The following is a 27472-nucleotide window of genomic DNA, read 5'->3' as shown; positions in this document are numbered from 1 at the left end:
TTTAAAATCGTTTGAAAATTGGGTGTCCGTACGTTTTCGACTCCCAGATTGCGAAGGCGTGGAACACTTTCTACTCGGTACAGTCTCTGGGCTCCCCGTAGACTTCACCACTTAAAAATAACTCATTATCATTTCGTAGCACTCGCGGTTTGAGTAGGTACATTGAACAAACACGTGAGACTGAAGTAGAGGGAGAGGAAGTGCGAGCGTGACGTCTATTTGAGATGAATGTGCGCTAGCGACTGAAAATGAACGCGGTTGTGTCGCGCGGGATTCCATTTTTTTTTTTTTCAAAAATGGGGCTTTGAATGATACCTAATGCGTAAAAAAATTTGGCTATTGATAAAAAAGTCACCCTGTATATAAATATGTTTTGTCTAGGTGAATCGCTTCAGTGTCCAAGATGCTCTCAATCAGTGCCTGCAAACCCAGGTGTTTGTGCTAATTGTGGCGAAAATGTTTTCCAATGCCACAAGTGCAGGTATGTAATATTTATTAGTTTCATATTTATTTAATCTTGCTTGTTCAATGTTTGTTATTTGTTTAGTATATAATTGTTTGTGTTTCTCTGATAAATAAATAAATAAACTATGTATCCGGCATCTCATTTCCAGGTTGACTATTTTTTCAACTAAGTAATTTGTACTTTTTATTCTAGGGCAATAAACTATGACGAAAAAGATCCCTTCCTCTGTCACGCTTGCGGATTTTGCAAATACGCGAAGTTCGATTACACTTTAACGGCAAGGCCTTGCTGCGCTGTAGATACCATCGAAAACGACGAAGAGAGGAAGAAAATGGTACAAACTATCGGAGCTCTGCTCGACAAAGCTGACAGGGTGTATAGGCAACTGGTGTCTAATAAACCTGTATTGGAGGTAAGTTCTAAGAAGTTTTCATGTGTAATAAAGAGATGTGTCGCAAAAGTCTACGTTTTAAATTTTGTTTTTTATATTAAAAAATAAATGCGCATTTGACCTTCATCTCACTTGGTGTTCCACCATGACGATGGAGTCGACGATGGAGCATGCACACCTAAATAATGCGTTGAAAAGGTAATCCATTTTCGCCTTAAGAAGGTCCGAGTTATACATATCAGGGAACAAGTCTGCTGGCATTTCTAGCTGGCAATTCTACTCCATAGCCGTTCGCCACATAAATGTGGAAGCGAAACGCCTCGTGCAAAACCTTTGTGTATCCACAACATAGAGGTGGAACTCCAGCCCACGTCTGGTCCCCCGATGATAGAAAGGGGAAGGCGGAATTAAATCGTGCAATTCCCTCGCACACTCCGTGATATATTCTGTAGAATACCGATAAGCAGGCAACTTTACGGGCGGTGTACTATTAATTCTGAGTCATCAATAAGCCTCTTGGTATGCTTTTCTGAATCCAAGGTCCACGGTATATTCTCAATTTAAACATTGAGCGACGACATAAGAAAATTACTTTGAGGTAATGTAAACGGATGTAAAGACCATGAACTACGCAGAGGACGTTCCTATGAACGTCGTTACAGTACGATGTGTAATGCTATCATTACACATCGTGCTGTAACCAAGGAAACGTAGAGGTGCCCCGTGTATGTCGCATATAAAACCTGGCGAAAAGTGCCGGTGTGGTAGGGCGGTACACCACAAGAGCTGTTTATGCATGCCGTAAAGCTACTTTCCAGTTGTTTGTTTGTCTTATCGAACAATCACGTACACGGTCTTGTTTTAACTAACGGTCATAAGTGCACTCTATTGCCGCCGTTTCCGGTGACGTTACTACCTTATCGATAGTGTACCTAAACAATAAGTTTACAAAACTAAACGCAGTGTTAGTAAGAAAAAAAAGGGTAATGTTGGTTCGTTTATTCGCCAAATCAATGATTTTGTCATCCGACATGCTGCCCTATAGGAGTATTTTATTGGTTTAGTAGTTAAAACATCCCATGTCATTACATTATTATCCGAGGTCAACCAGTAAGTAGGATAGTCTCTTGCCGCACTTTTGCTCGTCGACAGGTTGTCGCTCAGAGATTACGACTTTACAATAACGTAAACAAACTAGTCTCTATTTACACACTTACAAAACACGTCAAAATTAAGGTATAAAATTGGTTGCAGACTCTTACGTACGATTATACGTAGACTTCCCTCTCAACCCTCTTTTGATTATAAAACATCACTGCAAAGCATCTCTTTCTTTTTGTTTTTTGATTCTTTTAAATTTTTCAGTTATATCACGTTTAATGCGTGTTTTAAAATTTTTGTTCTTACTGCAACTTATGGTTTTTTCGTTCTTTTAATTTAATTTTTAAAATGTATTAAATGCTCTTTGATTTTTATTGTAATTTAATTTGTTATACAGGTTATATATATAATAATAGGCTAATTATTGTTTTTTACTTAAATTTTATTTTGTTTAAGTAGGAACTGTTACACCGTCCGTTTCACATTTTTGTTGACATTGTGCGTCGAGTAACTCCATCGAGTATATAACCAGAAATAGAGACAAAATAAGGGCCATGTATTCCTGGTAACACATTAGCGATACAGCTCTTATAAATATCAACTCCCGTTTGCACTGAAATATAGACAGGCCAACTACTGACGTATGTATACGTCTCCGTATATTCTAAAAATATTCTGTATTTATTATAATAAAGATAATATCTCTAGGTGATGTAGGAACAACAGCAAAACATCTAATTACAAAACAAACGGAATCACATTTCATGGGTAATTAAATATTAAATATGTAATTTTGCAATTTTCGTCCATTATAGCAAAGCTCAAGTTAACTGGTCGATTTGAAGTGAAACAGTTGACGACACACATTGACGACACCCGTCAATTGTTTTGAACTCGGGCTAGCCAATCGGAGCGCAATTGTCACAGTAATGATATGGCAGAACACTTTTCAAACAAATTAAATGACATTTCGTCTCTATTTCTGGTTATATACTCGATGAGTAACTCTAACCCCTGAAACACAGGTTACCACCTAGTTCATGGGTGGAATGTATCGCCACCTATTTAGACACTGTTGTACAAAACCTGTTTAATTATAATGTATGCTATGTAACATGTTCTATTTTTATGTACAATAAATTATTATTGTTATTATATTTTATAAACAAGTAATTAGGTTGATGCATTACCGATACATATTTCATGAGAAGCTCAACGTTGTTGAGAATAACAAGAAAAACAATGTTCGTCTGTGACTTTGTTTGTTTGTTTGTATAGGACGGTACTCACTAAAACTATTGTCCCACAGTCTCTACTCCACAAGATAAGCGAACATCGTCTGGAGGGCCGCGCCGGTGACGAGAACAGCAACGCGAGCAATACGTCATTCAGTGGAGCTCAGATCAACCGCGTCATTCAGACGCTGGCGCACAAGTACTGCGTAGATAGCAAGGGACACTTTGAAGACTTGTCTAAGATCATACAGAAGGTGCTTGCTTGCAGGTAAGGACGTCGTTTATGACTTGACTGGCAGTAACCTTATGATTGCATGGTTTAAACACGGAGGTTTCGATGAATGGAGAGTAGCTAATTCCCTCAACCTGGAAAGTCTAAAGTTAGGCCAACGAAAAACTATACGATGTTAAAATGATAAGCTTTCGCAGTTATGAGTAATTGAAATAAAACTATCAGATTTAATAAAAAAATAAATTTGTTACAGGAAAGAACTAGTGTCCTATGACAGATCTCAGAGTGAACAACTCAAGGGCGACGCTTTGCCGGTATACGCTGGTTTGGTGCAAAATTATGATGGAGATCTTACAAAAGGTAAGTTCTATGTTACTTCACTTTTTCAACCTGGAACCACCCTATGCTTAGTGTACGTCTCTTCCATGAGACGACGTTCCAATCTATCCAGTACTTTACACAACCCGTCGTTCCAAGTTTTCTTCTCCAGATCTTCTATCCATCCGGCTGGTTGCATGCCCACGTTTCTATGACCTGTCGGTGGTTTCTTAATTTATCTACATGTTTTTATAGGATTGTTTTTAGTATCCCTCTAATACTCAGATGCACTTTTTGTATTGAATATTTTCTCTATAGAGTGACTATGTTTGAAAAGTAGTAATTTATAATAAATTGTGCAGTAGAGTTACTTGTAAAAGAGTTCATCCAGTGAACTATTGCCACCATACCTATTACTGTTGCAATTATTGCGTTCCAGTGTTGAATGGTGCTGGTGAATAAGCACATTGGATTTGTAACTTTATGCTTATGGTGATTGGTCGCAGGTAGTTCCCCTCGGGTCTGTGCGTTTTAAACCTCTAAGTGGCACAGTAACTGTTATGTGTGGTTAGGCCTGTGACTTGTTCCCTGGCACACGAGTTATTCGTTCCGTCACTTCATAAAAAAATAATACGTAGACAAAGCCCGTCTCATTATGTTCTCTGTAAAGAATGAACAATCTAACACGAAGGATAAATGTTCTATTTTGTGTTCGCAGAGTCCGGCGGGGGTTGCTACGGGTGTGCTCTAGCCTGTGCCGAGCATTGTCTTACACTATTGAGGGCATTGGCCTCTCAGCCAGAACATCGAACACGGCTTTGTCGCTTCGGACTTGTGCAGGAATTAGTGCAGCACAATTTGCATCGTGGTACTCCACAGGTACATGTTAGTTTCTTTGATTTACATTTTATTTTCTAACTTGTTACACGTTTTTCTTGTTTGGATGGTTAGATTCATTTAATTAACAGTATTACAAATTTGCAGTATCGTATTATAAAGTGAAATTTATTGAAAAACGCGTAACAATTTTTTTATGTTTTTGAGGTTGGTTTTTATGTATAATCGATGTGATGATACAATTCAGAATATCTTTATAGTGCCAAGAAGAAGTGCGAGCTTTAATTTGCCTTGTAACTCGAGACAATCTGCCAGCTACGGAGCAACTATGCAACCTTCTGACACAACGTATTACGCTGTCTCTCATGGGACACGCTGCGTCTCAAGATCACAATAACTCCGTAAGTTTATAACGGTTACTATTACCTGTAGTTTGGCTTCACTACGGTATTGTGTCCATGACGTCAAGAACTAAGAGCTAGTAGTAAAGATGGCAGTTCTCTCTTACTCCCTTATACACCTACTTCCATTGAATATTTTTCTAGGTGCGTCCACTAGTTTTACTCCTCGGATCGCTAGTGAAAGTGCAAGACTCAGTCGAATGTTGGGAAGCGAGGTTACGATGCATCGTCAAGCTATGGGTGTGGTGCTGTCCGCAGCTGACCGAAGTGGCAGGCATAGCGCCGGCCGCTACCTCCATACTCAAAGCTGAGGCTTTAGCTGGAATACCAGGGATTAACTCTTCGTCGCCTAACTGTAAGTGTCGCAAACCTTAAATTGTAAAAGTTACTCTCTTATTGTTTGAAGTCATACATATTGTAGAACAAAATCTAGTTAAAAACAATATTATAAACTAGTATTACTGTACGGAAGTACAGTAATACTAGTAAGTAGTGTCTTCTTCCGATAGGCGACATTGAATCCATTTGTGAAAAATATGTGATCATTGTTATTGTTGATACAAAGGTTCGATTTAACTGTCTGTTGTTGCCATACCGGGGTCGCCGCTCACAACTACCTGAGCAACAGATCGAGGCAAGCTCTATAATAATAACATATAAATTCCAAAAGCTCAGTAACAAAAGTATGCCTACCGCTTAACAGAGTCGGTTCCTGGGGTAGATGCGCAGTGCAGGAGCACTGACAGTTTAAATAACAGTTATATCGCGGTTTACACGGGATAATTTCAACAAGATTTTTCTAACTATATTCAATAACAAGTTTATTGAAAAAAGTGCCAAATGGCTTGTCTATTCATTTATATTATCAATGAAATAGTTGTTTTTATTATCGTTTCACATATCAACAATTGACTAATTTGGTAGGCACTTTTTGAATGGACTTGATATTGAATATCGTCAGAAAAATCTTGTTGAATTTATCCCGTGTGCAGCGCGATATAACTGTTACGTAAACTGTCACTCCAGTAGAATATTTTTCCAAAAAATATTTTAGAATCATAGTAGAACAGCTCAACAAGCTCGAACGTCTACGAAACTTTTGCATCCGTTTCATTTATGATCTGAGGAAATTTGATCATGTTTCCATTTATCGCAAGGAGCTGAAGTGGTTGCCCATTACACTTCGCCGGAGTGCTCATATTCTTAATCTTCTTTATGGCATCTTATTCATTCCTCACACACCACCTTATCTTAAGGAGCGATTTGAATTCGCCCATCAATCTAACCCCCGACTTCTGCGCTCTTCTTCAACTCTCCAACTTAAGATGCCATTGCATACCTCCCAGTATTACGACAAGTTCTTTAGTGTTCAGGCTATTCGTTTGTGGAACGCTTTACCTTTGTTTATTCAACAAGCGAAATCATTGAATGTATTCAAAAATATGGTAAAAGAACACTGCCTAACTTTAGTGTGACTGCTTAGTTATTTTTATGTTTTGAAATTTAGTTTTAGAAATTTTATATTTATAGGTGTAAGAATATATAGTAGCTAACGATATTTATATATATGCATTGGTTTTATTATTTATTTATAAATATATGTATATTTGCATTTATTTATCGATTTTTATCTATTGACTAGTAATTCTTCATACAACGTCGTCTTTTTCCTGTGAATTATATAATTACTTCCATCCAAAGGTTGTCTGACAGAATCGCTTAATGCGACAAGACCGCCCATTGTACCACCGCTTATTTTTAATTTAATTGTATTGTATTTGTTTCCTTTTGTGGTGTACAATAAAGAATTTTAGTACTGTATTGTTTTGTAGTACAACTGCCTTCGTGGCCGAACGGTTACCATGCTAGACTGCCACGCAGAGGCCCCGGGTCCAATTGCCTTACCGGGAGAAATATTTGTATGGCGTACATATATTTCTCTCGTGAGCTTGGTTGTAATTTGTGTGTGTCCATGGCACCCGCGATACAGGGTTTCCCTAGTGCGGGGCTATTAGTGTGCGTTATTATTATTATTATTTAATATTATTAATAAAACATCATGATATTCAATAAACAAAGTATTGCAATACATGTTATTATTACAGCTCATCAATTCGCTTTACAACAAGTGGCGTTGCCTTGCCTCCGCTACATGCAAGAACTGATGGCGCCTGTCGCTCCGGCCCCTTCTATCACTTCGGCCGACACAGATCAATCGAAAGATACTAAGGTTTGTTAAATAACTTTATTGCAAATGTATTTAAATATTGTAATCGCCAGTTCACCATTCAATGTGAAAAATGTATCCATTTTTTTTTTTGTCAGGAAAGCGCAGAGAAAACGGCAGCAACACCACAATCTAGTGCCTTCGCGTCTTCAACTGGCAATGTGGTAGTAGATTTAGCGGCGTGGCTGGCAGGTCGTGTGCAGCACAAAGAGTGGCGTCGATTGGTTGCGGTGCGGGAGCCCCCGCCGACAGAGGGCACGCCCTATCCACCGCGGGATAAACATCTCGCGTTCAAGTACCTTGCCAAGTGGCGTGAGCGTGTAAGTTTACAGGAATTACCATAAGTTAAAAAGGAATGTGGAATTGTCCCGTTAATAATGTAACGTGCCAGACAACCACATTAATTGCCTCTTTTAAATTTCCCTGTAAAAACATTGTAAACCATTGGGCTATTGAGATTGTCATACGAGTACTTTCTCTTAACGAGGCTTAATAAAAGTGACATAAGTCTGAAGACTCAACGTAGTGAGACGAAAAATTATGGAAATAAACTTCACCTCTGATTAATTTTATTGTCGTAGATGCTGTTCTCGCACGGCATGCGACCACTGGCCCTCGAAGATGGCGGTTGGCTCCGCCCGGTGATGTTCGACCCAAGCTCTCGCATCGCTCGCGACACAGCCTGTCAGATGATCCGTTCCCTCTGCGATTCTTACGAACGAACCAAAGCGGTGCTCATCTTGCTGACCAGCTTCCTCCCTGCAGTCGGCGCTGCGGGAGAAGCTAGCGAACAGTTCTTGCAGCTTTATCAGAGTAAGCAGCAATACTTTTAGATTCTTGAGTTATGATAAATCAAAAATGTCCAACATAATTTATATACATAATCTATACCCGATTTGTTTAAACAAATTAATCAGGAATTGTGGTGAGTCAATAATAATCGAGTTCTTTATTTTCTCTAGCTTTGGCATCGGAAGCACCTTGGAAACAATTCCTGGCTCTTCGTGGCGTACTGCAACAAATAGCCGATTTGATGACTAAAGAAATTGACCAGCTACATCGTCTAGAAGAAACTACACTTACCTCGGACTTGGCTCAGGGCTACGCTCTGAAGCGTTTAACGGAGCTACTTGCTATGTTTTTGGAAGAGCCCGGTGCGCGCCGCACGTATAAGGGAAGGCTTGTGGGCTGTGTGCTTGGCGGTTACCTGTCTTTGAGACGATTGGTCGTACAGCGCACGAGACTTACTGATGACACACAAGAGAAGCTCTTGGAACTACTTGAAGAGATGACTACAGGTACGACGAACATTATGTTGACCAGTTTACTTTTAACTCGCCATCCTTATAGATCTGTTTCCCTTCTCCTATTCGATGCATTTTCTTCTTTTAGAATAAGTTTGTCTGTGTGTTCAAATCAATTAAGTTCTTTAGATCTATTAACATTAACTGCCTCTGTGGTCGAATGGTTACCATGCCGGACTGCCACCCTGGGCCGGGAGAAATAATTGTATGGCCTACATTTATTTATCTCGTGAATTTGCATGTAATTTGTGGTTTTCATTATTATCTATGACCATCGACTATATAATCAGAAACAGAGACGAAATAAGGGCCATACCTACTACATTCCTGTTAACTCATCAGTGATACATCACTTATAAATATCAACTCTTGTTTGCACTGAAACATAACAACGCCAACAACTAACCTACACACAGGTCAGTTGCTAGCGCTGTTATGGCGTCGCCGTATATTCCAAAAATATTTTATATTTATTGTAATAAAGATAATATTTCTAACAATGGCGTGCTGTTCCATTCGGTGGGAAAAACAGCAATACATCTAATTAAAAAACATACGCAATCACATTTCACCGGTAATTAAATATTAAATATGTAATTAGGGGAAGAGGTCGACCTAGGCGCAGTTACATAGTCCAAATAAAGCAAAAGACCGGTATCGTGTCGTATAAGGAGGTCAAGGAGCTGACTTGTAGGAGAGGACTGATGATGTAATTTTTGAATTTTAGTCCATTATAGCATAGCTCAAGTTAAACTGTACGTTTTGAAGTGAAACAATTGACGACACCAATCAATTGTTTCAAATCATTTGTGCGTCTTGCTTCCACCTAATGCAACTCTCACTACATCATCTCATTCTATTCATTAGGCACGCGTTACTAGTGTTGCACTGAAAAAATCATATTATGTATCGATATTTACAAGTATAATTATTACTGCATAATGATTTATTTAAACAATCAGTAAAGTAAAAAAAATCTACATCTAACCTCGTCGTAGTTAAGTATTGATCCATGAGTTTAATGTATCGATTATATAAGTATGTCAGATTATGCACAATAAACACTATTACCTAATAGATTGTAGAATTCTAGGTATGATTTCGCAGATGACAGAGTTTATAGAGAATCGTTTATTTTTATTGCTCAAGAAAATTGTTTTTGTTTGAGAGTACATTTATATATTTAACATCTTATGGCCGTGTGGTGCTGGCCTAGAATAATACCATCCCTTTTTTTACATATTTTCGCCATGAAAACATTACGCTCCTTTGTTTGGTCAGTCGTGCAAAATAACAGGTAATAGTTATTTATAAAGCCATATACAGGCTGTATATTTGAAAGTGGGACATACTTATAGAGTGCGTTATATTCCTGATTCTGAACCCAAAGAAATAATAAACTAATGAACTTAAACTTTACAAAAAATATTTTTTAAATTTTTTTATCGACTACTACTTGAGAACAACATTAGTTATCGAAATCTATGCACATCACTATTATTGTTGGTCCGACGCAGCGGCGGGTGGCGGCATGGCGGTGAAAAACAAAGCACAGGTCGGGGTTGGGGGCGCGGGCGCATACGCGAAATTGCTCAGTGCACGAAGACACGTAAATTAACACGTAAATTAACACGTAAATTAACACGTAAATTATTTGTACTTCCGCTCGCCCGATCGCCTCAAATCGGAGTTTACGCGGAGGAGGTGAACAGTGTCGAAGTGTTGCGTGAGAGGATTATCTCAGCATTTTATACTGTGAAATAAAATGTGTTTGTGTTGTACAATTTAAAACAAAATTTATTATGCCGTGCTAGACTACGCATTGTGGAAAACGGTGGACATTTTGAACACTTGCCTAGTGTCACGTATGTGCAATAAACTGTAAATAACTAAAAAATCAATCATAAATAATTTGAGTTCACATTTTTAACTACGCCAAAAACCTCAATTCTTATTAAATGATAACTAGTTACTAAATCATAAACTTTCATACAATATAAAACTTTTTACAATAAGATTCCGGAGCATATATTAAGTTTATCATTTCCTAAGTTTAAAAACTACATTAAAAATATTTTGATCGAAAAATCATATTACAAAATTGAAGACTACGTGTTAGATAAAGATGTATGGAAAGACGACATGGCTTCAGAATCCACACAAATTTGATTCAAAGTGTATTCCATAGCATTTAAGTTTATTTGAAAAGAGCAATCCCTAGAGTTTTTTGCTCGTTCTTCTCAGGGAGGTCAGCGTAGTGAACGAGCAGTAGCTTAAATGTGACGTTTTCAAGTGTAAATTTATTTTACCTATGGAATAAATCATCTTTGACTTGACTTTGACTTCTTTTTTAGTACGTAAAACATTTCCACAAAAAAAATAATTAACATAAGCTAAAACGTAAATGTGAAATCATTGTTATTGTTGCTGTCTCACTCGGCGCTCGGTTGGTAGTATTCCCATTGCACTCGAAATCAAGCATAAAGGGAAACGGTTTATTCCTATGTACACTTCAAAACACATTTGTTGATTTATTTTTTGGTCTATCCCATATCCTAATTTTATTTTAGTCTATGTTAAGTTGTTTAGTCTATGTTAAGTAACATGATTTACTATGACATGTATGAATATGTGTCACTTTCAAATATACAGCCTGTATATAAATAATTAAAAATTAAATTTATAATGCCATATAAATATCTTGACTTCTATTTCGATAATATAATATTTACTTGTCCAACTCTAATGTATATTTCGAATTCGGGCTGGCCAATTGGAACGCAGTAGTCACCAGTTGTCATTTGGCAGAATAGTTTTCAAACAAAATAAATGACATTTCGTCGATATTTCTGGTTGTGTATTCGATGTATATGACGAACGCAGAATGTATAAAAATCGAGTATAGAGTAGTTTATTTATTTAGTGACGTGTTGAGATAATTAAACGATTTTTATTATTTATCGAGTTCTTAGATTTTCGACAGTGACCATGGGACCTGTAAAGGGCCCGAAAAGTTGGTTTTTTTGAAAAAACAAACATGCGCGATTTAAATCCGGAAAAATAGTTTCATTTCCGATTTTTATTACTTTTCAATATTTTTATTATTATTCGATCCATTTCCATGACAGGAACCGAGACAGAAACAGCAGAGTTCATGGCGGTCTGTATCGAGACTGTACAGAAATACCCGCTGCACGACTACCGCACACCGGTGTTTATCTTCGAGCGGCTATGTTCCATTATCTATCCGGAGGAAAACGATGTCGGCGAGTTCTTCCTAACGCTTGAGAAGGACCCGCAACAGGAAGATTTCCTTCAGGTTTGTTTTTAACAGGAGATATATGCCGTCGCTTACACTTCTGATATTTATAATCAGACTTCTGTACTACCATGTCAAATTTAAGGTGGCTTCTTATGTACAGAGATTACACAAAAGTTTCTCCGAAATAGGAAGATGTTATTTTAACTCTTTTCGGTTACAGGGTCGTATGTTAGGCAACCCTTATTCGTCGTTAGAGCCCGGCATGGGCCCTTTGATGCGCGATGTGAAAAACAAGATCTGCACCGACTGCGAACTTGTCGCGCTGCTAGAAGACGACAATGGGATGGAGTTGCTCGTTTGTAACAAAATCATGTCACTCGATCTTCCTGTCAAGGAAGTTTATAAGAAGGTATTGTTTTGTTTATTTGTGATATTTTTTGAAATATTCTATGGGTGTTAGGTTACGATAAGTTTTTTATTTATTAGACCGTTAGATATATGAAAATCGTTAGCTTTTAAAGACCAATTGTTTAAAAATTATTTTTTCTAATACCTGAGATTTATCATACAAATCCAGTAGCACATCAAATTAACTTTCCACCGTTTTTAGGTATGGTGTACATCGGGCGAAGGCGTGGACGCCATGCGCGTGGTTTACCGCATGCGAGGATTACTCGGCGACGCCACTGAAGAATTTGTCGAAACGCTTAGCCAAACCAATGCGGAGGCGGTCGACGATGAACAGGTGTATCGCATGGCTAACGTCCTTGCTGATTGTGGTGAGTATTTATGTTTATGTCACATCCTAAATGAAAGACATCATCCCCTATCAGTGAAAGCACGAGTGCGTGAGTTCGTGTTCTCTTCTAGTTAGTATGGGACTGGACATATACATAATGAATGAGCTAGTACCGCATGATAATCGTTACGATTGTAGCCCGCACATTGTGAATGGGACGTTTACGAACTAGTTTTATATGCAACCGTTTGGATCTCATATATAATTCAGGCCTCAGCGCCCACTCCATTCTCAAAGTGGTCTCCACTAAGTAACAGCACAGAAAGTAGATTCTGAGATTGTAGCGTCGAAACTACCAGCATCTTAGGTACCATGTCGAGGAGACCCGTTTTCATCTATTTATATTATTCATTTATTTGATTATAGACAAGCAACTTTCGCTGATATGAAATTTATATCGTTTGTTTTAGTTCACTTTCTTAGCACTAAATCACTCTTTCGTAGCCAGTTGTCGAGCTTGTTTTGAAGGCATTAACAGAGACAGCAGAAACAACATCTTCCGGTAGCATGTGTTAATTATGTACCACTCTGTTGCTGAAAAAATTGTGTTAGCAAAAAAGCAAAAAAGCAGGAGTTTCGGAAGGTGCACGAACTAGTTTGAGATGGTGGCTACGTGATGTTTTAAAGTTTTGTATTAGTTGTGTTTTTTGTTAGTTCCTTTGCGTGAAATAATGAATAAATAATCAACGAAACGTCTCGTGTGCCCAGGCGGACTAGAGGTGATGCTGCAGCGATTGGCCGCTATCCAGCGCGTGGGGGCGGCCCGAGCCCTGTGCTCGACGCTGCTCCGCCTGCTGGCGCTGTGCACGCGCGTGCGCCGCGGCGTGCGCGTGCTGACGCGCGCCGAGACGCGCGCGCTGCCCGTGCTGTTGCACGCGCTGCATCTCGCCGCGCAGGAGGAACGAGACATGCCCCGAGCTGAGCTTGTCTATCAACTTTTGGAGGTATGTTTATGTTCCAATCCCTGTGGCGAAAGATTGATGTACACCCTACCCTGTATTATGTACACCCAACCCTGTGTATATACCCTATAATTTTAATATCTATATTACTCACATATCAATAACTCTCGCTAACGGTGAAGAAAAACATCGTGACCGACGTCGATAAGTTGACAATGAGTAATGACTGCGCTTGCATCAAGTATATAATTCTTTATACAACCAAAATATGGCGCATAAAAAGAACCTACCCTTTGTCGTTATAGATTGATGTTTTCTTGTTTATAGATCATGGAACGCATTCTCTCCGTGGCAGCAAGTGAGAGCCTCGAATCATTCCTGCAGTTCTCACTAACTTTCGGAGGTCCCGAATACGTTCAAGCTCTGCTCAACTGCACGGAATGTCCAGGTCAATAACAGATCAATAAATGAAATGTTAAGCCATGGCATGGATCAATAACACAAAAGGACTACTAATCGCGATACAAGAAAGCGTAGTTGGGTATTTAGTACCTATTGGTAAACCAAATGTCGCAACGAGTACCAAATAGCTATTTTTGTAAATAAGTTATTTTACATTGACGAGCTGCAATTTATCAAAGCTTATACTAATTTATAGTGATAATAAATAAATCACCTAGATAGCGCTTGTTGCAGATTTTATGGAAATATCCATAAAATCCGACTAGCCGACTAATCTTTATTTTATTTAGGACTACCCATTTATTATTACTTTTTAAATAATAACGCAAACACTCAACATAGCCCCGCATTAGGGAATCCCTGTGTCACGAGTACCATGGAGCACACATAAGACAAATGACACCCAATCTCACGAGAGAAATAAATGAAGGCTTTAAAATATTTTTCCCGGCCCGGGAATGGAACCTGGGACCTCTGCGTGGAAGTCCGGCCGTATGGTAACCGTTCCTCCACACAGGCAGTTGGGATTATTAGGAAACGTTAATGTATGAATTAGTTTGTGACACACATTGCCATCTACTTTCACACACAATATTGTCAAAGTTCTAAAAATAATTTTGGCTCATGATCGATATTTAAATAATATGTAAAGAAAAAATAGACTTCTTATATTTCTTAGGAATTAATTGATATCCACGGCTAAACTACTTCCAGGTTATTGATTAGCGCCATGTATAGGATAAGACGGAATCGTGACCTTTTTCAGAGCTACGATCTGTAGTAAAGAGATTAGCAGTCCTTTTGAGTTGATCTATGGCTATGTTTTATCTTTCTACTCATTTTACAAATCCGTAAATCAAACTATTATTACCAGTTTTTTTTTACCAAGGCTGAATTTCTTTTACATACAGGAATCCGTAACAACTCAGTAGCTCTGGGCCACCTAACCCGCGTCCTAGCAGCTTTAGTATACGGCAATGATCTCAAGATGGCCATGCTGGTCGACCACTTTAAGCCCGTATTAGACTTCGACCGCTTGGATTCGGAGCAATGGACCGAGGAAGAGTTCCGCATGGAACTATTCTGTGTACTCTGCGCCAATATCGAGAGAAATTCAATAGGTGGCACGCTCAAGGATTACCTTATATCGCTTGGGGTTGTTCGTGACGCTTTGGATTATATTCAGGTGAGTGGGGTGCTTGTGGCATTGTTCTAGGAACTTAACAATGGTCGGAAAAAGGTGTTCCACATGTACAGATACATGTATAAATATAGCTCCAAGGATCGATATAGAGCTGTTAAAACCACCAAATTCATCAACTACTTTTTTCCGGATTTCCGAAAATGGTTTTACTGCATCGTAGGGCAAAACTACTTACCGAGGAAGTTGGAGTTGGATTTTAAAGTAACTCTAATAGTATCATCTAAAGAAGTGTAGTGGATAACAGACCTTTCACCAAAGCAGAGAATAAAAAAGTTACGAGAATGGTCACTCTTCCCCCCTCCCTAACTTTAGATACCGCACCGCGCCCCGCACATTGACGGTCACATTGATGGAACAGCAAACAGGCTGTCAGGGAGCCATTCGCTAAGGACAACACATTGATGTTTAAACTAAAATTTATTTATTACGAACGTACCTTTACTATTGTTATGATGATCGTAAATTGTGCCATTGTGAATTTGGTGTAATTTTTTGTGTAAGAACATACTTAATTGCAAATTTCGATTCAGAAACTCTGTTTAGACGAAAAAGAGGCATCTTCACACAAAACACACCTTGCAATCCTATGGATTTACGATTCGATTTTTGTGTTTAAACCGATTTAAACCCAGATTAACCAAGCGCCGAGTTAAAACCCGGGCTCTTGCCCATCTCAGGCTGTATTTGCCTAGACAGTTTTTTATATCCAGGAGTAACACAAACTCAAATAAATCTTTTTGTCATAGGTAAGCAAATGACACTTGAAATCGTCGTCATTGTATAAATTCAACTACTGATTCGTAAGGCAGATTCCCCTGATAATAATGAGTAAGAAACTCAAGGGGTTACTCTTTGTAAATAAACATTTGCATGCAAATGATAAATGTATTTACATCATTTATTTTAAATATTATAAATGAAAATAACCTGTGAGAGCTAACTACCTTGGATTTTTGTCCTTTAGTGGAAACTTTTTATTTCATTCTAGTTTTAAACCTTAAAACAATATAAACTTCAAACCACACGATTTACTCCTAGAATTGGTTTTAAAAATGTATTTTTTAAGAATTTTTACAATAAATGTTTTGTCAATAAAGAATTTAACACGACGCTTTTTTCCATTTAGAAACACGCACCTTGTGTGAAACCAACTCTAGTCCTAACTGATTCCGACGAACTGAAGGAGTTTATCAGCCGCCCCGCGCTCAAATACATCCTGCGCTTCCTTACCGGGCTCGCTACTGACCATGAGCCTACCCAGGTAAATTTATTTATAAAAATATTAGAAGCGTTTTACCTACCAATAAAACGCATATTTATTTATTTATTCTCTTCGAATCTTTAGCATGCATGAGATAGCGGTCACCTATTCTCGCCCCTACGTCCATCTCTTTCTACCGTAGCGACAGCGTTTTCTCAATTTTCCTACTATTACCTATACTAATTGAGTACGCTTTCAATGTGCGTTATTGGTAGATAATACGATTTTATTTATTTGACCTGACCGCTACTTGAATTCTTTTTTTTTAATAATATCAAGTGACGGGACGAAAAAGTCGTGCGCCTGATGGTGAGCTACACGCCTACCCATAACAGTTGCAGTGCCTCTCAGAGCTTTAAATCGCAAAGGTCTGAGGGGCACTGCCACTGCGCCCGTCACTTGAGACATAAGTTGACAAGTCCCTGTGCCTGTAATTTCACCTGTGATCTCTTCTGCTACTAATTCAAATTAATATTGCAAATTTGAATAAATAGTAATTAAAAATAATTAGCAATAACGTTAATACTACTTGTAAATACTACATAACAAAATATAAGAATAAGTATTATGGGATCGACTTCTTTGTCATTGAAGGGGCCCCAAACAACACGTTAAATGCCCTGCAACAAGTACTCGTACTAGATAGCGGGCTCTACTAATTGTAACTTCCATACAGATGCTAGTATGCGAGAAAGTAATTCCAATCGTGCACCGTCTGGAGCAAGTGTCTTCGGGCGAACACGTCGGGTCACTAGCTGAGAACCTTCTGGAAGCGCTCCGTTCACAGCCGCAGTGTGCCGCCAAGGTGCAGCAAGTCCGCGATTTTACTCGACAGGTTTGTATAGAAATTGTACTAAATTACCACTTGGTTAATAAAATAATTTAACATATAGAACACAAATCCGTCTTAAATTGACGTTGACGTCAGAAATTGTTTCCACAAATATCACATATCTTCGATGTTTTTGAAAGACAATTCGCTTTTGGTTCTACCCCCGGCCCGTACTAATTACAGACAAAACTAGTTTAGGTTAGCCAGCAATAATTGGAACCTTTAAGGCTGCCTTTCCACCAAAAGGATTAGCGGAGCTAAGTATTCGTACATACAAAATAGCGGGAAATGTGTGCGAGGGATGCGGGCGAGGAATGTGTGCAAAACGGTGTAGGAAACTGGAGCTACTGAAAGTATGACACTAACTGACACTGTCATATAGCCACCGCTCACGCCACCACACCGTACTCCGCCCGCGCATAGCTAAAAAGAGTTCGTAACGCATCCTTGCACAGCTTTGGTGGAAAATGTCACACCGTTTCAGAGCGCCGCTACACATCCTCGCACCGCCTCGCTACCTCTCACATCTCTGGTGGAAAGGCAGCCTTACTTGGTACTTGGTGTAACGGGCTGGTGTCCGCAACTCGACGACAAATCGCCTATTTTGTGTGTGAAAGGCAGCCTTAATCTGGGTCTTTTTAATATGAGTTGGATTTCGTCAAGGAGAGCACTAAGTGGGCATTTCTTTGGCTCATAATGAGGCTTACAACTGCGGTTGTCTTTTTATGTAACAGGCTAATTAAATTGTGTACTAAGCTTCACCTGGCACTAGCCTTTTGAGAACCGGATGAAGTCCTACCTTCAGTTTATTATTTTATTTAGTTTTAAGTTCTTCGATATATTCTTATTAAATAAATATATAAATAAATAATTGTAAGAATTTGTAACGCCTAGAAAGTATAGTGCAACCTATAATTCAAAATTGGACAACAGGAAAAGAAACGCCTCGCCATGGCAGTCCGAGAACGACAACTTGGCGCATTAGGTATGAGAAGCAACGAGCGTGGACAGGTGACGGCGCAGTGCTCTTTGACGCAGCAGGTTGCAGACCTCGCCGAGGAGGCGGGAGCTGTATGCTGCATCTGTCGCGAGGGGTACAAATATCAGCCTACCAAGGTAAGCGTGGGTACTAGATGGGTTATTACCTGGTACTTTGATATTACTATAGTTTGTGTTTTTTTCAATACGGAGTAAAATGCTTGGACTGTGCAAACCAAAGGACATGTTATGTTGACATATATAAATCAGACGTTATATGTATATGACGCATTTCGACGTTGGAAACATAAACATGTTTATTTTTAATAATAAATAATAAAAAATAATAAATTTTTATTAAGTATTAATAAAAATTCGTTGCTGCAGCATTATATACAGACACGTGTTATTTTTCTGTCTACAAATCACACAAAAGCCCAAATATCTCATGTATTTGTTCATAAATCTTGCCAAATCTTGCTTTGGTTTCTTCAGATTGCCTGTTTGTTTGTATATTTTGATGATTATTGTTAACGATTATTTTGACATAGTGTTGTTCTTGGAAGCGTATATATTATCGATATTCTGTTATTAAAATAATTCACTAAGAGGTTTTTATTATTTTATTTTTATTATTTCAAGTTTACCTGCAAATGAAAAAGAAAGTGGGTTGGAAATCGTAGAACTGCCAAATATAAACATTGAATCAAAGACCATCTTCAATTATTCGCTTCATTTTGAAGAGTCATATTTTTCAGAACAGAACTTTGAATGTAACTAGATTACATGATAATGCAATTCCGTCATTAGGTTTATTGGTAAATAATTTTATATTTAACTTAGAAGTAAACAAAAAAAAACAAAAGAAAACAAAATTATCCACTCGTTTTCAATTTTTTCCCACTGACAACCAAACTACTAAAAATTCTTATTTTATAAAGCCAGCAATACAATGACCATGTTGGTCCAACGTTGCCGGGTGCGTTTTGACGCAGTGTGTCAGAAACGCAAAATGCCAAACAGGCAGAATGTCAGATTCACAGAAACCAACGTATAGACAGCCTATTTGCCTTGCCTTGCCATCGTTTGGTGTCACTCGCCTAGCTGACCGAGTGAAGGCGAACGCTAACGTATGTAGAGCTCGTTTGGCATGGCTTATCACAAATCGCAGTCAGCGACTACTTGTATCACTTCGGAGAAGTGTCGATTTTTCTGCATAAATATAAGGCGCTCGGCCAAAGTAGTCAATTGACATTATATACTCGGACATTTGCATGCTATTTAATATATGCGAAACATGTTTATACTAACACTGTCTCTTGATACATCTCATGTTATACCATGTTTTAAGCAAATAAATGTATGATAATAATATTATTATTAATATTATTATTGATAATATTACTAATTTTATTTATTAAATGGAAGTATTAAAGATTCACTTAAATCAGTCACCGATATTAATTCTATACCAATGCATAAATACAAAAAAGCTTACACTATTTGGAAACTGTTTTTAAATTCATCTATGAAATTATGAATCTTGAGGTTGGAAATGTATAGGAGATCTCCTGATTTATATTTCAAGGTTTTCTTTTTTTTTATAAACCCTCATATTACATTTTTCTGTGCAAATTCACTTTTCGTAATATTTGAGTATTGTAAACGCAAAACTATAAATTCAAAATTTCATGTGACATTCCCATATATAATATTCCCAAATGGATCTGCTTTAATTAAATGTTTGCTCGTGAAATGACCTATCGATAGATATTGGTACGACACTAAAGAAATCCGCCATTTGTTCGTTCAATTTTTGTTTAGGTATGCACGTTCATTCCGTAGTTAGGGCAGCTCCTTTCTTTTATTTTTTTTCCATAAGGTAAAATGACAGCTCATTGCGCAAAACTGTCAAAAGCGTTCAAGCAGCTATTGATTGCAATCGATAAATTTTCTATGGACTAAATATTGTTTACGCTTACGTACTGTTTGGTAATTTGCCGAAAATTTCATATAGTGGAAAGTTTTCTGGAAAATTTTCCAATAAAATGTAATAATTGGAAAAATATAATTCGAAGGTTCATTATAATGTTCTACGTTTAGATATGACTTTTTGGCTAAAAGCAAGTTAAAGTAAAACGAAATTTAAAATCATTGGACAACAGCGAAAAAAAATCATAGGCAAAAAAATCTTTATAATGGGTTCGTTCAGTATCTCCAACTTTGGTCAGGTGTCAAATGTGGAAAAATATAGGTAAAATATTCGGAAAAATAATGTATTTTTCTGATAAATACGTACTTTTCAATTTTTTTTTGACCCAACACTACGCTTACGCAATAAATAGGAGAACTAGTTTCATATGCAGGCATACAAATTTTATTAAAATCCATCCAGGTTTACACTTATCTAAACTAATTAATGAAAATTTGAATAGGGAAAATCACTGCTTCACAGAGATTTGCTCGAGCAATTTTAATAGGCGTTTAATCGTTTGGAAATAAAAACTATTTGTTTTTCGAATTTAAATTTCGTATATTTGTTTTTACAAAACAAACCAACGTTTCGTGTCCTTCATGGATCGCGTGGTTACGACTGACTACTAAGAAGTAATTGTACGCGATTTACATCCAAAAAAATAGTTTCATTTCAAATGTGTAACAATCGCGAAAACCTAAAAACTCGGTTGTTTACTAATATTCCCATAGCTTTAAAATCTTCTTTACTTTCAACACTTTACCAAATTAATTAACACTACTTACACGCAGGTGCTGGGCATCTACACGTTCACAAAGCGGTGCCCTGTGGAGGAGTATGAGGTGCGCGCACGCAAGACGCTCGGCTACACTACTGTCTCTCACTACAACATAGTGCACGTCGAGTGCCACATGGCCGCTGTCAGGCTTGCTCGTGCCAGGTTAGAAACAAGATAAATAAATTAAGTTTGATGCGCCTGTAGCGCACCTAGACGCGTACATACCGTATAATAATATGTGCATGCATTGAATAAATATGATGCATTATGTGCATTGAAATAATATGTGGAAATCGACATAGCCAACGATTTCGTGACAGCAAGTTCTGAAATTGCTACGTTATTGTAGAGACGAATGGGAGAGCGCTGCACTGCAAAATGCATCTACGAAGTGCAATGGCCTGCTGCCGCTGTGGGGTCCTCACGTGCCGGAGTCCGCGTACGCTAGCTGCCTCGCTCGACATACCACCTACCTGCAGGTTTGTATTCATGCCCATATCGATTTCAAGTTAACTGCCTCCGTGGCCGAACGGTTATCTGCTGGACTGCCACCCAGGTACCTGATTCGATTCCCGGGCCGGGAGAAATATTTGTATAGTCTACATTTATTTCTCTCGTGAGTTTGGGTGTTATTTGTTGTTATCTATGTGTGTGTCCATGGCACCCGCGATACAAGGTTTCCCTAGTGCGGGGCTATGTTGAGTGTGTGCTTTATTATTATTATTCTATTCCTTTCAATCAAATCCCATTCGGCTTGGCACATCAAGTGTAGGAAAAACTTCTTGAAATTTCAAACAGTTTCTGGACTTTGTTTTTGCCTGACCAATGGTCCTACACTTCTATAATCGTGTATTGTTTTGTACTAGGAATGCACAGGGCATCGTGACATCGGCCACACGTGCACGATCCATGACCTGAAATTGCTGCTGCAGCGATTCGCACGCGGGCGCACCTTTCACGACGACACGGGCGGCGGTGGACCGCTGTCTAATATGCAGCTCGTGCCGGCGCTCATTCATATGGCACTCTATGTCATCAATACGTGAGTATGAGCTAATTGTGATGCGAGGCAATTGACTATAAAAATCATAGTTCACATTTTGAAATAGTTTGTGTTTTTTAAGAAAATCAAGGTCATTAATACATATCTACAAATACATGTAACGGTAAGTGCAGAAAATCTTGTTTTGAAGTCGCACCATAGTGGTGCACTTACATTGGATCGACAGGTAGCCCTCCGAAGGTGTCAACCTACCCAGTGTAAACACTGAGTCGTTTAACAACCGTAGTACGCTGCTGAAATTTAGGTATAATCACTGTCAGGCGTCTCGGTTACCTTCGTCAAGCGACGTTCGATCAAATAAGTTTCAAGTCTATGGCCGCGTCACACGATGCGTGTGCTGGGGACTGCTGAATAGGTATTCCCCAGCTTGGTGAATGTTTCGGACGATTTGTTGTATGTGTGTGTGTAAAGTTGTATTTATAAAGATTTGATGATTTTGGCGAAGACGGTAGTCGACTTTGTGAAACAACGTACTCTGTTGGAAAATTTCAATTACTTTTTCCGTTTTTTTTTTCAGTTACTTCACCTTTTGACAAGTGTTAACGTCAAATTTTAATGTGGAACATTAAAGGAAAAATATTTATTTTTGTGAAAAACATGATTTTTTCGCCTTCGTCAGTCGAATTCGCTTGTCGAAGGAGCGGTTCTCGATTTGGTTTAAATACGCCATAAAAACCGCAGGACCCGCGTGGCGGCCCGTGAGGTGACGGCGCTGGAGGCGTCTCTTGCATGGGCACCGCCGCGCGTACTTGAGTCCGCCCATGACGCAGAAAGCCCGCTCTACTTCATCACGCTCATGTTGCTACTCTATCCTCACGCCAAGTAAGTATTAATAGATTTTCAACTATTCTATATTATATATTCTATTCACAACACCAGTGTTCAATTACAGTTTGTCGTGAAGAATTTTCCGGTACTGCAATCTGATATTAAGTACCATAAAAAATTGCTTATTATAACCTAATCCATTTGAAAAAAAAATTAAACGAAACTGTTTGATTCAAATTCTAAAGCAATCACTCAATAAACCGAATAGAGTAACGAGTAACACTTTCACGCATATTTCGAAGATTTCGACTTTGATATCTCTTCAATTTTTCCAACAATATTCATTTGAATAGCATCCTAAAATTGTATTTGAAAAATGGGAATCCAAAAGTGAGGGTATTTTTCAGTTATACATCTATGACTTGTCTATGGTACCATAGTGTTGACGAAAAGAAACATTCGGTTCATTCAATTAAAGTTTTTGTAATCGACTAGTAAATCGAAAATTTCATTCGCAATCGAACAAGTATCTAAGTATTTTAAATTAACTTTTATAGGATATGTAAGGAAAACCAATAGTATGATTCAATTAAGCAAATCGCTTCATTCAATTAATTAGTCGATTTGTAGTTGAAATTACAATTGGCTATCACTAAACCGTCTATGGTCGGGTCAGTGATTTGTTTGTTTACTTTTTGTTTAAAACGCATTGAAAAGAAGTGTAGTATCCCTGGTGATAATCACACGTTTTCCTTCCCATTGCTAGAATACATTTAAATAATGTAAATTGTTATGATTAGATGGCGTTCATTGAAAGTGGACATGCTTGAGCGTCTTCTGATAATCGGGCACGTGCGCGCGGCGGCGCCGGGCGGGCCGGCGATGCGCGCGTTGCCCGCCGACCACCGCCAGGTCAAACCCTGGGCGGATTACAAACCCTACGCGCTCTTCGTCGCCATTATCGACCAGCTCTACAATGTTATGTTTAAGGTGAGCATCATACTCATTCATATTATTTGCCGTCTAATACTAAGGATGCAATCCCAGGCCGCCTATACTGCGTTATTTATAAAGTACTAACAACCTCACGGCAGAATATTTACTAATGTCATAAACAACTTTTGTTCCGTGACTTTTAATAATTCATCAGATTATGGTGATGATTTAGAGATGGATATATTTGGTTGTCATTTTAAAGGACTTGGCAATCGAAACCACAAGCATCACAGTTTCTCTCTTTCATGGTTATAGTAATTCTGTTTTATTTAAGGTTACAGTTTTATTATGTCTACGTACGTTTTATTAATACACTTCCGGATACAATTCGAGCCACCACGCATTTGCAGTATTACGTGCCATAAGCTTAAACAATGTTTGAATGATCAAAAACTATTACGCAAATTTGAAATTAGTATATTAAACGTCTTTTCCATAAGTCCTTGTTGGGAATTTGGATATGCAAAACTGGGGGAAAACTTTTTGTGATAACACCAATTTGTATTCTAGCCCTTTACGGCAAAAATTTAAGGGGCTCGAATTATATTTAGTGTCTGGGGGTGTATATTGTAACAAAATTGTTTACTTATGTTTGGTCATGCTGTATGTACATGTTTAGGTTTACATTCTAGGACTAAAACTAGCAATAATGTTTAAGCTTTTGTTAAAGAGTGAATATAAACTGTTTTTTGAATCTAATAAATAAATAAATTATCTTTCGTACAAAACATGAAAATACAAAAATTACAAAATTTAAATAAATCACTCTAAAAGGTGATGACTCTCTTACGGTAGCAAAAGAAAGCACGCGAGAGGCGTTGTTAAACAAATTACTACAAGTGTTTGTAGATCTAAAAAATGACAGATAGTACAGCAAAACTCAAAAGTTTATTTTGGTAAATTTATTATGTCTTGTAAAAGGTCATGGAACAAAAGTTGTTATTTATGATATTAGTAATACAGTCCTCCGAGGTTGTTAGTATTTTACAAACGACCTTGTATGGACTGGTTCCATGTGATCATCACTGGTGATGATCACCTGGTTAGGTCTATCTAATGGAGACGTGTCATACACATACCGTTGTCTGCCAGCTTTTGGTGACCAATCGACAACCTTGAATGTAGTTGACGCCCTTTTCCTCTTGCATAAAACTGCAGTACTTTTATTATTGATGCAAAGATCGAAGGAAATAAAGAAAAAATCCTTCCATCTAAACGGACTCGAGCCAGCCACTGCTGCCGTGCCGGGACAAGCAAGCACATAAGGAATTCGTAAGATCTGCTGATTTAGTCTGTTGCCCAGTTTAGTAGCAGTAGAGCTCCTTGTGAAAGAGATCGTCCAGGGCACTACTGCCGCATTACCCATTTCCGCCGCCAAGCAGTAATGTCAGCATGACTGTGTTCCAGTTTTGAAGGGTAAAAGGGTGCTGGTGATATTACAGGCACATGGGGCTTGTTAACTTATGCCTCAAGGTGACGGGTGCAGTGCCCCTCAGATTTGATTTATGCAACTGTATGAACAGGCGTGTAGCTTACCATCGGGCGCACGACTTGCTCGTCCAGTCACTTGATATTGTAAAAAAATCTCTATATCTCTATATCTATATATAGCTATCTATTGTAAAGTTAAAAGTGCTGGCCCCGGCATGGCAACACACTGGTTTGAGTTTAGTCAGGCTGAAGGAAGTTTTCTTTGTGTAGTTCAGAGTTTGTGTCAATAATACAAACTGGTGGAGTATAAACTATATATGGTAGTAAAACAGTAAAAAATATCGCAATACTATTTAATATTTACATTTTTTTTTTGTAAAAATAATTATACTGTTTTTATTGGGCTGGCCACATACAGTCGGAATACCAGACAAATAACGGACTTATCATTATCACCAATAATCGGAATAAGAGTTTATTTACCTAAACTTCGAGGAACAGAAACAGAAAGTGGAGACTGCCTTGCGACTACATTTTTTGTCCCGGATTTTTTCAACGGAAATTTTTTGCAGCGATTTGCAGGAACCTCCAATTTTCCAGAATATATTGGACAATTCCGACAAAAAATATTCAACATTTTTTATAAATATGCTCTACCTACCTATCCCAAATAACGTCAATTTTTAAAGTACTTCCGTGATTAAAAGAAAATCCGAGACAAACAAATATAGTCGTAAGACAGTCTCCACTTTCTGTCACAGAAAGTCTCTGTTTATCGAAGTTTAGGTAAAAAATCTCTACCTCTATTTTGTTTCGTAAGAAATTTTTCTGACTCGAAATTCCGTTTGTGCATTCGGAATTCCGCACGGAAAAAGTCGTTCTGAATGCAAGTATTTCTTAGATTTTGCAGGGCCACAATACAGTCGTAAATTCGCGAGAACATCTTGACTTAATGCCTCGCGTTTCTCAGCTGATTCTATATCTGATGTTATACCGAACGGAAATAATCGTATGTGTGTGATGTATAATATCTCTTATTGTGTGATTGATAATCCCGAATCGATATTCCGAAACGGAATTCCGACTGTATGTGGCCGGCCTTAGTGATTAAAGTATATTGAATTGAAAAAACTAAGTAGCTCTTATCCCCACAGAACGTCAGTGCAACAGCAGTAGACCAATGGCCGATCAAATTGGCAGAGTACATTAGACACAACGACGAAGCTAACGCAAAGGCAGCTGAGAAGATAGTCACGACTCTCACTGATGAGCTTCTTCCTTGCGCTTCCTTCGCCGAGTTTTGCGATGCAGCTGGCTTTCTCGAAGACATCCCTGAACCCGACGCGTTCCTACAAGTCCTCGTTGAAGAACAACCTTGATTATGGCCTTCTCCGCCTCAGTGCCTCGGCTACAATAGCTGTACGGCCTCATAGAACTTTTTGTGCTAACAAATTGTTTCGTATTACTTTACACAGACACGGATCGTTTTGAAGTGCACTACAGCCCTAAGAAAGCTCCTGGTAGAATAAGTTAGAATTTGTTCAATTTTCTACCACATTCATGTGAGCCTTACCGTGATATATTACACACCCTTTACGTCATCATTGGGCTAATTACGTCAAATTCCTTTCACTTTATTAGGCCAATGCTTATAATAATTATGTCAATAAATATTATATGCAATAAACAATACCCATTTAAATTTCAAATATTCTATTTTATCTAATTTAATATAAATGTAATAGATTTGTTTCGGTGCTTGAATTGTATCGGCTTTTGTGTTTATTTTAATAAATATTATGTTTCTGCTTTACTGGTGTCTTTATTCATGTGTACATTGCAAACCGTTGGGTCATGTTAGAAATGGTCAATACATGTTATTTTTGTTTTATTACAATACAGGGTGTCCCGGGACGCGACGTCAAGCCGGAACGGGGTGATAGGCCAGGTCATAACTGTTATCAGAAAAATAAAAAATAAAATCTATGTCATGTATTTTAAAAATTATGACCATTTTGAAAAAAATCGAAAAATATACACCCTGTGACGCATTTTCACTTCCCGTTTCTACAAATTTCCACTTTATTTTAATTTTTTTATTATTTTGTAACCCTGAGTAATGCTCCTGTAGCTAGTCGTCTAAAATTTTGACACAACTGCTCTAATTTTGAAAAAAAAATGACACATTAATGGGAATAATGTTGTATTGCAGCTGAAGGAAAGCATTTTGAACATTTGCTGTAATTTAA

General features: G+C 38.1%; 1 protein-coding gene across 4 annotated transcripts in view; it reads left to right on the top strand.

Annotated features, from left to right (window-relative positions):
• Positions 1–27029, top strand: part of LOC113233257 (protein purity of essence) — an 83701-nt gene extending 56672 nt beyond the window's left edge. For 3 of the 4 annotated variants that reach the window (XM_026468310.1, XM_026468308.1, XM_026468312.1), the window contains 26 exons: positions 382–481; positions 659–878; positions 3268–3461; positions 3679–3785; positions 4462–4628; positions 4841–4981; positions 5126–5336; positions 7087–7211; positions 7307–7528; positions 7790–8021; positions 8171–8506; positions 11641–11831; positions 11995–12183; positions 12385–12553; positions 13282–13517; positions 13803–13923; positions 14849–15123; positions 16268–16402; positions 17079–17237; positions 18168–18350; positions 20979–21127; positions 21315–21444; positions 21832–22007; positions 22710–22850; positions 23597–23786; positions 26378–27029. In XM_026468310.1, the coding sequence (XP_026324095.1) occupies positions 382–481; positions 659–878; positions 3268–3461; positions 3679–3785; positions 4462–4628; positions 4841–4981; positions 5126–5336; positions 7087–7211; positions 7307–7528; positions 7790–8021; positions 8171–8506; positions 11641–11831; positions 11995–12183; positions 12385–12553; positions 13282–13517; positions 13803–13923; positions 14849–15123; positions 16268–16402; positions 17079–17237; positions 18168–18350; positions 20979–21127; positions 21315–21444; positions 21832–22007; positions 22710–22850; positions 23597–23786; positions 26378–26602 (4724 nt within the window). In that variant the 3' untranslated portion in view covers positions 26603–27029. The remainder of the gene's footprint in view (positions 1–381; positions 482–658; positions 879–3267; positions 3462–3678; positions 3786–4461; positions 4629–4840; positions 4982–5125; positions 5337–7086; positions 7212–7306; positions 7529–7789; positions 8022–8170; positions 8507–11640; positions 11832–11994; positions 12184–12384; positions 12554–13281; positions 13518–13802; positions 13924–14848; positions 15124–16267; positions 16403–17078; positions 17238–18167; positions 18351–20978; positions 21128–21314; positions 21445–21831; positions 22008–22709; positions 22851–23596; positions 23787–26377) is intronic. The other variant, XM_026468309.1, reaches the window with a different exon arrangement.
• Positions 27030–27472: the final 443 nt, after the last annotated feature.

Source organism: Hyposmocoma kahamanoa, unplaced genomic scaffold (assembly GCF_003589595.1).
Source record: "Hyposmocoma kahamanoa isolate Upper Pololo Valley unplaced genomic scaffold, ASM358959v1 78, whole genome shotgun sequence".
NCBI classification, from domain to species: domain Eukaryota; kingdom Metazoa; phylum Arthropoda; class Insecta; order Lepidoptera; family Cosmopterigidae; genus Hyposmocoma; species Hyposmocoma kahamanoa.
Note: the sequence above shows the minus strand (reverse complement) of the source record. Positions and strands in the feature narration are given on the sequence as shown.